Source organism: Macaca fascicularis, chromosome 10, assembly GCF_037993035.2.
Source record: "Macaca fascicularis isolate 582-1 chromosome 10, T2T-MFA8v1.1".
NCBI classification, from domain to species: Eukaryota; Metazoa; Chordata; class Mammalia; order Primates; family Cercopithecidae; genus Macaca; species Macaca fascicularis.
This window is the reverse complement of record NC_088384.1, coordinates 104,802,869-104,814,152: the sequence shown is the minus strand read 5'-3', so window position 1 is coordinate 104,814,152 and position 11,284 is coordinate 104,802,869. Positions and strand designations below refer to the sequence as shown.

Genomic DNA, 11,284 nt, shown 5'->3' with positions numbered 1-11,284 from the left:
TAAGAAAACTGAGTCTTAGAGATGTCAAGGACTTGCTCAAGGTCTCTGCATGGCTCGTCCTGGGGGTGGGGGGTGTGTGTTCACGCACTGGGATCCTGGGATCTAAACTCTACGCCTGCATTCATTTGTTCACTCATTCATTCGGCAAATATGACTGAGCACCTACTGTTGATTCCACTTCTTTATTATACTATTTATTATAGTTTAAAAATTATTCATTATAATTGTAAACTGCGACTTAGTACAGTTTTTAAAAAATTACCTTTCTTTTTTTAATGAGGTCGAAATGTCATACAGTAAAGGGTGCAAATCCTTAGTGCTGAATGCAGTGCGTGTCTCCATACACATGCACCAGTGTTAACCGTGACCCAAATGAAGGCAGAGAGCATTTCCCAGCTCCAGCTGCCCACTCTGGGCCCCCCTCAGTCAGTCTTCCCTCCCTAAAGGTAATCCCTGGTTTCTAGTACCATAGATTGATTTTGCCTGTTCTTGAAATTTATGTTAAAGTGAGCTCTTTTGAGTCCCTGCCTGCCTGTGGGATTTGCCCGTGATGTTGTGTGTAGCTGTGGTTCACTCTTTTTCCTTGCTGTATGCTGTATGGTGTTCCATTGTATGAATGCAACACAATTTACTGATCCATTCTCCTGGGGATGGATATTTGAGTTATTTCCAGTTTTTGGCTGTTACAACTATTCTTAAAAAAAAAAATAAATAAATAAAACGATCATGAGGGCTGGGCGAGGTGGCTCACGCCTGTAATCCTAGCACTTTGGGAGGCCAAGGCGGGCAGATTGCCTGAGCTCAGGAGTTCAAAACCAGCCTGGGAAACACGGTGAAACCTTGTCTCTACTAAAATACAAAAAAAGTTAGCAAGGCATGGCGGCATGCATCTGTATTCCCAGCTACTCGGGAGGCTGAGGCAGGAGAATTGCTTGAACCCTGGAGGTGGAGGTTACAGTGAGCCGAGTTCGCGCCACTGCACTTCACACTCCATCCTGGGCAACAGAGTGAGATTCCATCTCTAAAAAAGAAAATAATAATTAAAAAAATACAATCATATTGTATTTTTAAATAATTGCTCATTGCGGGGTCTGTCCTGTACATTGCAGGAAGGGTTAATAGTATCCCTGGCCTCTGTCTATGAAACACCCCTTTTCCTCCCAATTTGTGACAACCAAAAATGTCCCTTGACATTGGGACATATCCCATGTGTGTGTGGTGGGGGTGGTGGGTAAAATTGCCCCTAGTTGGGAACAACTGATCAGAAAGTTAAATTCTAAAATGTAGGATTGCTGGGTCAAATTGTACAGTGTTTTACACTTTCAGATTGATGTGGGGAAACAGGGAATCTCATATATTATCTGTGAGAGTTTAGGCAGCGTATTTCTAACCTCCTTCCTTATTGTGTTTTCTTCTACCACGTTGTTTTAATGGGTGCATGGAAATCTACTCGTAATTTCAACATCCATCCTGTGGCTGGACACAGCAGTTGTGTCTGACTGTGATGAATGCCTGCATACTGAATGTGGAACTGCTCGCAAGACTTCGACCTTGGGAATATTCTTTTATCTGAGCCTTACTTCTTCATCTGTAAACTGGGGATAATAATAGTTTCTATCTCATGGATTTACAGTGGGGATTAGATTCCGTGAATGCATGTAAAGTTCTTAACACAGGATTAGTCACTAATCCCGATGATAGTAAATAAATGTTGGCAATATTTCTGTGATTACGATGATTTCTATTAGTGGTAAACCAGTTCCGGTGGTTGAGAGTTCTTCTTTGACTACAGTGTCACCTGCACCGAGGTTTGTATTTTTTCAGTGCTTGGCTTTGCTCTCCCTCCGAGCCTTGATTCACGCTGTCCTCTGGCCCGTCTTTTCCTCACAGATCCTATTCTCGAACATCGAAGACATCCTGGAAGTTCATAAGGATTTCTTGGCCGCCTTGGAGTATTGTTTACACCCGGAACCACAGTCTCAGCATGAACTTGGGAACGTTTTCTTAAAATTCGTGAGTACCATGCCACTGCTCCTGGTGGACTCTAGCTTTTGAGAAGTGGGCTTCTCCCTGGATCCCTGCCCCATCCCCTTTCACCAGCTTCCTCTGTAGGTCTGTCTGGGAGATGGGGTAGCAAGTTGGGCAGGTGGGCCCAGTCTGCATCCCCAGAACTATGGGAGGTGGGTCAGGCCCAGCAGACTGTGGGCATTTTTAGTGGCTCTCCTTTCCCTCAGTTTCACATAGAGGGTGGGCCCTCACTGAATGCATGTGTCCTGGAGTCCTGTGACCTCCTGGCCTGGCGGGGCCCCTCTGCCACAGTGACCATCAGAGGTAGCTAGTGGCCAAGACTTGGCATCAGACAGACCTGGGTTTGAGCAGCTCAGGCGCCCACTGGTCAGTAAGGGTGTCTGATCCTCGGGTGCACCATTGGGCTGTTGGTCAGAGAGGCTGACGCTTGTTGCAGTAGCCTCTGTCTTCCTGCAGGATTACTAACGCATTTGGAATTGTGGGTGGTAGGCTGGAAGAAGGAAGGCAACTGCTTTTCCATAGCCTCTTTTTCTGTACTACCTGGGACCCCCCTCACAGATAGAAGAACTAGCCTCACGGGCACGAGATGTGAGCCAAACTCCTTTGCCCCTCTGAGCCTCTATTTCCTCCTGTGATTGCGAAGTAGGGATATTCCGCCTACCTCCTAGGGTTGATGGCAAGACTCAGAGGTAAAGCAATAGGATAGAGAGCCTAGAGCAGAACTTCTCAGCTGGGGCGATTCTGGCCCCAGGGGACATTGGACAATGTCCAGACACATTTTTGGTTGTACCAGTTCTGCGGTGCTACTGGTTTCTAGTAGGTAGAGGCCAGGGATGCCACCAAACATCCTGTAATGCACAGGACAGCCCCCACAACAGAGAATCATTTAACCTCAAATATCAATGGTGCTGAGGTGGAGAAACTTTGGTGTATCAGCACTCGGTCACTGTTCAAACTGTCATCACCATCATGATCATGATCGTCATCATCACTAACTCACTTCTCCAGGGGATCACATCTGAGTGACCAGAGCCTAAGATGATGGAGCTGTGTGACTCTGCCCTTAGAGGGCAGTGGGGGGCAAGTCTCATGTGCGATCAGGCATGCAGAGTACCCCAGGATGCAGTCATTCAGCCAAGGGCCAGCCTCTCTCTACGTGGAAGTGAGGGCAAGGAGAGCTTCTGGCCAGGCTGCTGAGCAACTGATGAACTGTGGTCCTCTCAGCAAGTTGACTGAACTTGTCTGTGCCTCAGTTTCCTTTTACCCATAAACGGGGTGTAAATCCGTGACATTGTGAGGATTAAGTGAGATAATACAAGGAGGCTGCTTGGTGCAGCGCCTGGCACAGTAAGTGCTCAATAAAGGTTGACATTATCTTCCTGTTCACATAGCGGATGCTCCTCCATCTTTGGAACTGGACAAATACGAGCACAGTGGGGCGCAGGTGGGCTGGGTGCTAGCGGAGGGCATTGGGCAGAGGAGGGACGCGGTCCACTTTGGGTTGCAGGGACCCTTTGGCTGCTATGAGGGGGAGCAGGTGTGGAGGGAGAGCCGGAAGCAAGGAGACATCTAAGAGGTTACCCTGCGAAGTGAGGTGACGGTGCCTCGGACCAGCATGGTAGCAGTGGAGGTGGTGAGAAGGGGCAGGTGGCCACAGTGGCTCAGTAAAGGTGTTTGAATAGGGAAATGAAAAGAATGGGAGGGACAGTCTCCCCTTCGGGTTCAGAGGAGACAGGAAGTGCTTTTTTCTCTGGAGCCAACAGCCAACGTTCAAATCCCTGTTCTACTGCTCACCAGCCCAGTGACCTTGGGCAAGTCCTTTCACCTCTCAGGGCCGCAGTCTCCAACTCTATAAAATGGGGGTAATGACAATACCTGCTGCAGGGGGCTGTCATGAGGATGAATGACCTGACTCAGCACCGAGCTAATGCTGCGTGTCAGCTGTGGGTGTTATTCCGGCCTGCTTCCTGGAGGGGGTGGCCTTGGGGCTGGCTGTGACGTGATGATCTGAGCTTGGGCAGGATTGTCTGTACTTAGCAAAAGTGGGAGAAAGGGTCCTCAAGATGCACTATCCAGTTTGCCAAAAGCCCCGGCCCTCCTCAGTCCTTTTGGCTTCTCTGCCTGAGTCCCAGAGGCTGTGGGGAAGTGGGTTTAACTCGCTTGTCAGCGAGGAGCCCTGGACCTTAGGACACAGTGGGGCTATTCTCACCTCTCTCTGCAGGATCCCTGCCTTGCTCAGAGATACAGCAGAGGGCTGGGGGGCTGGGGGTGGGAAGTTCAGTGTGCATGAAGCAACCTCTTTTCCATGTCCTCTCTTCTGCTACCTGGGACCTTCCTTATGTAGCCTCATCAAACTAGGTACCTGGTGAAGGCTGCACTTGCCATCAGAGTCGTGACATGTGGAAGGTGGACATTTAGGCCTTTGTGGGAGGTTGTTCTGGGCTGGGGCCTTGCTGGCGTCCTCCCTGGGCCTGGGAGATCAAGCATTCTAGAGCCCAGCTACCCGACTTTGCATCCTAGCTCTGCTACTTCCTTGCTCTGTAATCCTGGGAGAATGACCTTACCTTTCTGTGCCTCAGTTTTCTCATCTGTAAAGTGGGTATCACAAAACTCACCTTCTAGGGCGGTTGAGAGAATGAATGACGTTGGTAGAGCCTGGCACATAATAAGTGCTCAGGAATTGTTTCTCACTTGGGTTATGTGCACATCTGTTCATGTGATCCAGCGCTTTCTGGAACCTCCCAGTCTTCTCTGGAGTGTGACTTTGTGCAGGGTCCCCAGGCCTGGGATCACTGGACCCCATTCCAGGCGATTTATCGTGAGCCCCCCTGTACCTCAGCGGGGCTCCTGTCCTTCCAGCCTCACAAAGCTATGATGCCCAGGTGCAAGGATGCATGTAGGAGGCTTTGACAGAGATGAAGTATTTTGGAGATTGGTTCTCCCCTGAGCCACCAGAGAGACCTGCTGGAAACATCAATCAGGTCTCTTCAGCCCCCCTCCCGGCACCCTCCAAAGGTTCCTGCCTCATTGGAATAAAATCCCCACACCCCGCCATGCCCTGTCCGTTCCTTGGAACTCAGTCCCCTGGCTCCAGCCACACAGGACTCCTCGCTGTTCCAGAACATGGAGCCCATTCCCTCCCCAGGCCACTTCCTCTGCTGGAGCAGTTCCCTCAGACATCCCTGCGGCTCTCTCCCTCCTTGCCTTGAAAGCTTTTCAGAAATGCCATCTTCTCCGCGAAGGCCTCCATGCCCTCCTGTTTAAGTTGCTGCACTCCTGTCCTTCCGCGCCCCTCCCCTGCTCTTGTCATTCTCAACAGAATGGTCCGCACTGCCCTTTGACACGTCGGATCTTTTGCTCCTTTTTGCTTATTGTCTGTCTCTCCCTAGAATGTAAACAACACGAGGACAGGGACTCTGTCATGCCTGCTGTTCTGTCTCTGCATCAGAAATAGTCCAGCCCCTTAGCCGGGCATGGTGATGTGTGCCTGTGGTTCTGGGTACTTGGGAGGCTGCGGTGGGAGGATCCCTTGAGCCCAAGAGGTTGAGGCTGCAGTGAGTCGAGATCATGCCACTGCACTCCAGCCTGGGTGACAGGGTGAGACATTGTCTGAAAACAAAGAAAACAAAACAAAACAAAAAAAATCCAGCCCTGAGCTCACTTGTCCTCTGGACATGCGAGCAAACTGAGAGAAAGGTTAAGCTCAAGGTCACAACTGTGCCAGCCGCAGAAGTGGGCTTTCGACCTTCCTAAGGGCTAAGCCAGTGTTCCTCAGTTCATTAGCTTACGTGCTAAGTTTGGAATTTCAGCTATATCTGAGTATCCTTTGTAGTAGTATTTGTTTAATGCTTTAAAAAATTGATTCACTTAACAAAACTTCAATAAACTTATTTAAAAAGAGAAGTTTGCATCATCATTGAAAATAGAAAATGAGTGTGTAAATAGAAGGTCATTGTCAAAATAAATGCGGTAGAAACCAAACGGTGTTACCGCATTCTATCTAGAAACTCTTAACTACTTGAGCCTCTCAGCCTGAGGCTGGTTACATCACACCAGCTAAGACCCTCCTTGAGCTAACTGGACCTATTGAAAAAGGAGCCAGCGTTCTCAGTGTGTGATCCAGTGTTTTTTAATTTAAAATCATCTTTTTAATTAAAAATTAAAATCATCACACCTCTTCCTGCCTGCTCACGGAGGACAGGCTGAGTCAGTCTGTCTCAGGAGTTTTAGGGCCACCCCTCTGTAAGTTGGGTTTCTGGAAGCTGGCGATTTGCACACAGGTGGCCTTTTGGAAGCAGCTAAAGGAGAGGTTGCGGAGACTCCACCCCAGCTGCTGATAGTCCCATCTGGAAGGAACTCTGGAACTAGGATAGCTCTTCAGATTACGCACAATTGTAGCAAGTGGGCAAGGCCTTTGCACCCTCATTGCCCGGTGGGCTGTCCTTAGGAGTGGGTGTATCACCACAGACAGGCGGCCCTCTTAGGCTGAAGGCAACTCCAGGGGAGGGCCTTAGCTGAGGGCCATTGTCAGCCCCCACTCCCAGCACCTGGGGTAAGGGGCGTCTCTCTCTCTGAGACAGGCATTTGAGGAGTGCACCATGGCATCTACTGCAACCCCAAAGGAAAGGCACGTCTCAATTTTTCCTTTCCACTCTCCTTCCCAGGCTTGTTTACTCCATTTATTCCCTGCCTGGAAACGTTTTCCCATGGCCATGGCAGCATCTGGGCTGGTGAGATGCTAATTGGGAACAGAGCTCTGCAGACAGCCTCTCCAGGAGAGGAAGGGGCCCTGGCCCACAGTCCAGCCCACTCATGCCACCTAACTGAACAGATGGAGGAAGAGTCCCTTACCCGCTTTCCCCAAAACCCAACCAGTAACTACTGAGTTTATCATAAACTAGCACTGAGTGGACATTTTCTTTGCACTGGGACCTGTTCTCTGTGCCTTACAGATATGCATTCATTAAAACTTCACAACAGTCTTTAAAGGTGGTTACTATTATTGTACCCATTTTACAGATGAGGAAACCAAGGCCCAGAGAGATTAAGTTATAGTGCAAGCTTACCGAGCTAGGAAGCATCAGAGCCAAGATTTGAGCTGACACATTCAGGCTGTAGAGTCTGTGTTTTTCACTGTCTTATGTGATAAGGTCTCCTGAAATACATACTAAGCATCTCCTGTGTGCCAGGCACTGCGCTAGACCCTGTACTAAATAAGACAGACTTGCTCCCTGCTGCCACACTGCCTGTAGGTGGGAGAAACAGAGGGTAATTTAACTGATTAGGTCATTTCAGATGCCAGTGCAGACTGTGAAGAACATAAAATGCAGATGTGGTGAAGAGTGACTCTGCCTGAGGTTGCTTTCAATTGGGAGGTCAGGGCCAGGGCTGCCACATTTAGCAAATGAAAACAAAGGACACCCAGGGAAATCGGAATTTCAGGTAAACATCAAGTAATTTTTTAGTGGAAGCATGTCTTATGGAATATCTGAGACATACTAAAACAAACATGTATCTGAAATGAGCATTCACCTGGGTGTCCTGGGTTCTATTTTGTATCTGGCAACCCAAGGGTGGGATGGCCTTTCTGAGGCGGTGAAATGGGATGATTTTGGGGAGGGTGATCTGGACTGAGGGGAGAAAGGGCAGAAGCCTTGAGCTAGGAGCAAGCTTAGCTCATTTGAGAGAAGAAGGGAGACCAGTGTGACCAGAGCAGAGTGAGTGATGGAGAGAGTTTGAGGGTGTCATAGTGGGGGCAGGACAGATCCTGTAGGGCTTTGCGTGCCAAGGTGAGGACCATAGATCTTATTCTGAGTCAGTGGAAGCCATTGCAGGTTTTAAGCACAGAAGTAGTGTGGTCTGATTTATGTTTTAACCCCTCTCTCCCCGCAGCTGTGTGGATGGGTAAATAAGTTGGGGAGACTGTTGAAAAATTGAGACCTGACTCTCACTTCTCCCCTCCCCGCTGGAGGATATGTTTGCATGGGCCAGCTCCTTCCCTATTCTGGGTCTCAGTCTTGCTGGCTGTGAAATGAGTGGTTTGGAGCTGATGGTCCCTGTGGAACCACTGTCACCTGGGTATCGTGGACAGCAGCTGCCACCTCTCACAATCCTTGAGTCCTTCCTGGGGGAGAGCTCCCCTCCCCTGGCTGTCTCCAGCTGGCAGTTGTCCCCTTCTCCCCCTTCTCACCCCAAACCCACAACCACATGTTGCCCACCCACTACATCTGTGTATGCACAACTATTTGTCCGTTTCTTCCTGGCAAAGCAATCAGAGCCCCATGTGGGGCCCCTAGGAGGAAATGGAACACTTGGACTCTGAGCTGTCAAGAGCAGCGTTTCCATATTTGCAGAGTCTCGGGCCTGAGATGCAGCTGGGGTCAGGCCGGATGAAAGGACACAGGTGTGATTCAACTGGGCACGGTGCTGCAGAGGGGATGTTGTCCTTTGCTAAATTTAACTTCTCCAAGCCTCAAGCCCTGGGCCCCTGCTCTTCCCACAGGCTGAAGGAGAGGAAAACACTGCAGACTGTGTTGTAGAAGGAGCTCAGGGGATGAGGAATGACAAACCGGTGGTGAGCTTGTTACTTACTCCCTTTCCTGCACCTGTGGCAGACATCGCTAATCAATCACAGCATTCTGCCTCTGGGCTTCCTGTGGGACCCCAGAATCCTCCTCACTAGTGTTCCAGCTGGCACTGCCCAGTGACTGGGGTTGGCATGTGGGAAGAAACCAATTTGTCCCTGCTTTCTGGCCCAGTCCCTTCCCTTCATCTCTGTGGAGATGGACAGAGAGACCCTGTCACCTCACCAAGATTTGGGTCTATGTATTTCATTTTCTCCCTTTCAGAATGTGCACGTATCAAAACTGTCTTTGCTGTACGTCACAGAAACACCAGTTCAGATAGGCTTAAACAAATCAAGGACTTTACTGATGCATGTCAGTGAAATTGTTCAGGAGTGTAGGTCAGCTTCAGACATAGCTAGATCCAGGACTCCGTATGATGATTTCAGGACCAGGTCTTTCTCTGATCTCAGGCTCTGCTTTTATCTGTGCGGTGCTGATTTCACTCTTGGAGAATGGGAGGGGCTTATGGGGTGCGTGCCTCACATGGTGGCAGGGGTTCAATAGCAACTCAAAGAGAGTTTCTCTTCCCAGTGATTCTAGCACGAGTCCTTGCGGACTCTCGCGGCCCAGCTTGGGTCACATGGCCGCTGTTATTAGGACGGGGAATTCTGATTGGTTTTGCCTGGGTCATGTGCTCACTTGTGGTCCCTGGGGTGGGGTGGGACCAGCCTGGGAAGAAGCACGGAGCTGGTCTGAGGGGCCTTTGGCCTCTCTCAGTTCCTCCTTCTGTTTTCTTGCTTTCATTCATCAAATAGTCATGATACCTGCTCTCTGCCAGTGGCTGCTGACCCCATTGACATCACAGCAGTGACCTCAACAGATGCAAACGCTGTCCCCATGGAGCTGACAGTCCCAGGAGATTCAGGGGAGAAGGACAGTGCACAAATGAGAAGTAAAACATCCTGGGGTCAGGGACCATCATAATTCCCAAAATCTGCCTGGGACCCTCCCAAGGCTTTCCCTAAACCCAGAAGTCTATCCGCTGCCACCTTCCTCCTGACTCTGCCTGTCTTTTTTTTTTTTTTTTTTGCCGTCAAAACCTTCCCACCTACTGCCCTACCCTGTCACAGACCAGTTCAATGAAAAAGATAATGAATTTTCTGAAATAATCATGCTGGTGATAATAGCAACAACATTAATAAGCAATAATGATACTAATTAATATTTAGTGAACACTTACTATGCACCGTTGCAAGCACTTTAATATAAATTCACCTGCCAATCCCCACAACACCATTATGGTAATGATATCATTGTTGTCCGTACTTTATAGATGAGAATGCAGAGGCCAAGAAATGTTACTTGTCTTGACCAAGAGCTGGTGACCAGGAGACTTGGGCTATGAACCTAGATGGTCTGGCTGCAGAACTTCTCCTTGGCACTTACAAGGTTGATGCTGATAGTGGTTGGTGAGAGTGGTCATGGGGGCTTTAAACGTCAGCGCAGGTCTTCTCTGCAGGAGCAGGTTTCCAGACAGGCCAGTTCCTGTCACCTACAACAAAATAGTTGTTCTCTTTCTTCCTCTTCCTCTTCCCTGCAGCCTGCATCACCACAGTCTGCAGCTGAAACCCTGATTCCAGATGTGTCCAGCAGACCCTACTCACAAGGTTTTACCTATGGCTGGGTGATCCCCTGCAGCTCAGATGCCTCCTCACCCAGCCCTTTTGGCCTTGATGGCCCCTTAGACTCATTTGAGACAAATGGAAGTAGAAAAAGGTCTGCTTGGGCAGTGTTGGGGGTGCTGGGGGTCCCCTCTTCTCCTTCCTTGCCTTGTGTGTGTGTGTGTGTCTTTGTGTGTGTGTGTTGGCATCTCAGTGGACTGCAGATATTTGATGAGTGAATTGTGCTTTGTGACTCAGTGCATGTGTCCATGTGCATGCTGACATTGGTGGTGGTGTTTGGAGCCTGTAGCTTGCGTGCTGTGATGCTTGAGATCATTGGGTGGTTTCTTGGAGTATGCATCAAGATTGTTTGTCTTGTGGTATGTGTGTGTGTATGGGGGTGCACTGTGGGTAATTGTAACATGATTTGTCTGATATTTTCCCCCATTGATCCATGTTTGTTGAGTGTGTTTATGTTTGTAGTAATACTTGTAGAGTACTTTGAAGTATTGTATGGCGCTTATTGTGTGCCAGACACCGTTCTACTCATTTCACATATATTATTTAATCCTCCAGCAGCGTAAGTGTTGAAGGTCAGTTATGATGTCCGTTTTGCAGATGAGGAAACGAAGGCCTAGGGAGGTGAAGCACTTGCCCAAGGTCACCCTCTACTTAGGGAACATGGAACTGGGTTTCTGGAGTCACTCTGTGCCCTTCAGTATTCTGGTGCAGTACCCTTGGGATGCAGCTTAGTCCAGATTTGTGGCTTGAGATTTGTACCCTGGGTATTTGCCTCCCACTCCCATCCCTACCCTGTGCCATGACCTTGAGCTGACATTGTCACTGGGGTTAAGGGAGTTTGAGTCCTGGTTCTGCCACTGCACTAGCGGCGAGACCCTGGGGAAGTGACTTTTCCTTGGTTTTTTCATGGCTATGTGGGTTTCTTACAGTAGTTACCATGTAAGGCTGTCGTGGGGAGTGAGTAAGTTAACCCCCATTCCAGGAGAGCAGCGTGCAGCTTGTACTACG

At 49.2% G+C, this 11,284-nt stretch overlaps 1 protein-coding gene across 4 annotated transcripts in view; it reads left to right on the top strand.

Annotated features, from left to right (window-relative positions):
- The window catches only part of PREX1 (phosphatidylinositol-3,4,5-trisphosphate dependent Rac exchange factor 1), a 205,360-nt gene that overhangs the window by 82,775 nt on the left and 111,301 nt on the right, over positions 1 to 11,284 (top strand). For all 4 annotated transcript variants that reach the window (XM_005569681.4, XM_074005510.1, XM_065523273.2 and 1 more), the window contains exon 3: positions 1,891 to 2,013. In XM_005569681.4, the coding sequence (XP_005569738.3) occupies positions 1,891 to 2,013 (123 nt within the window). The remainder of the gene's footprint in view (positions 1 to 1,890; positions 2,014 to 11,284) is intronic.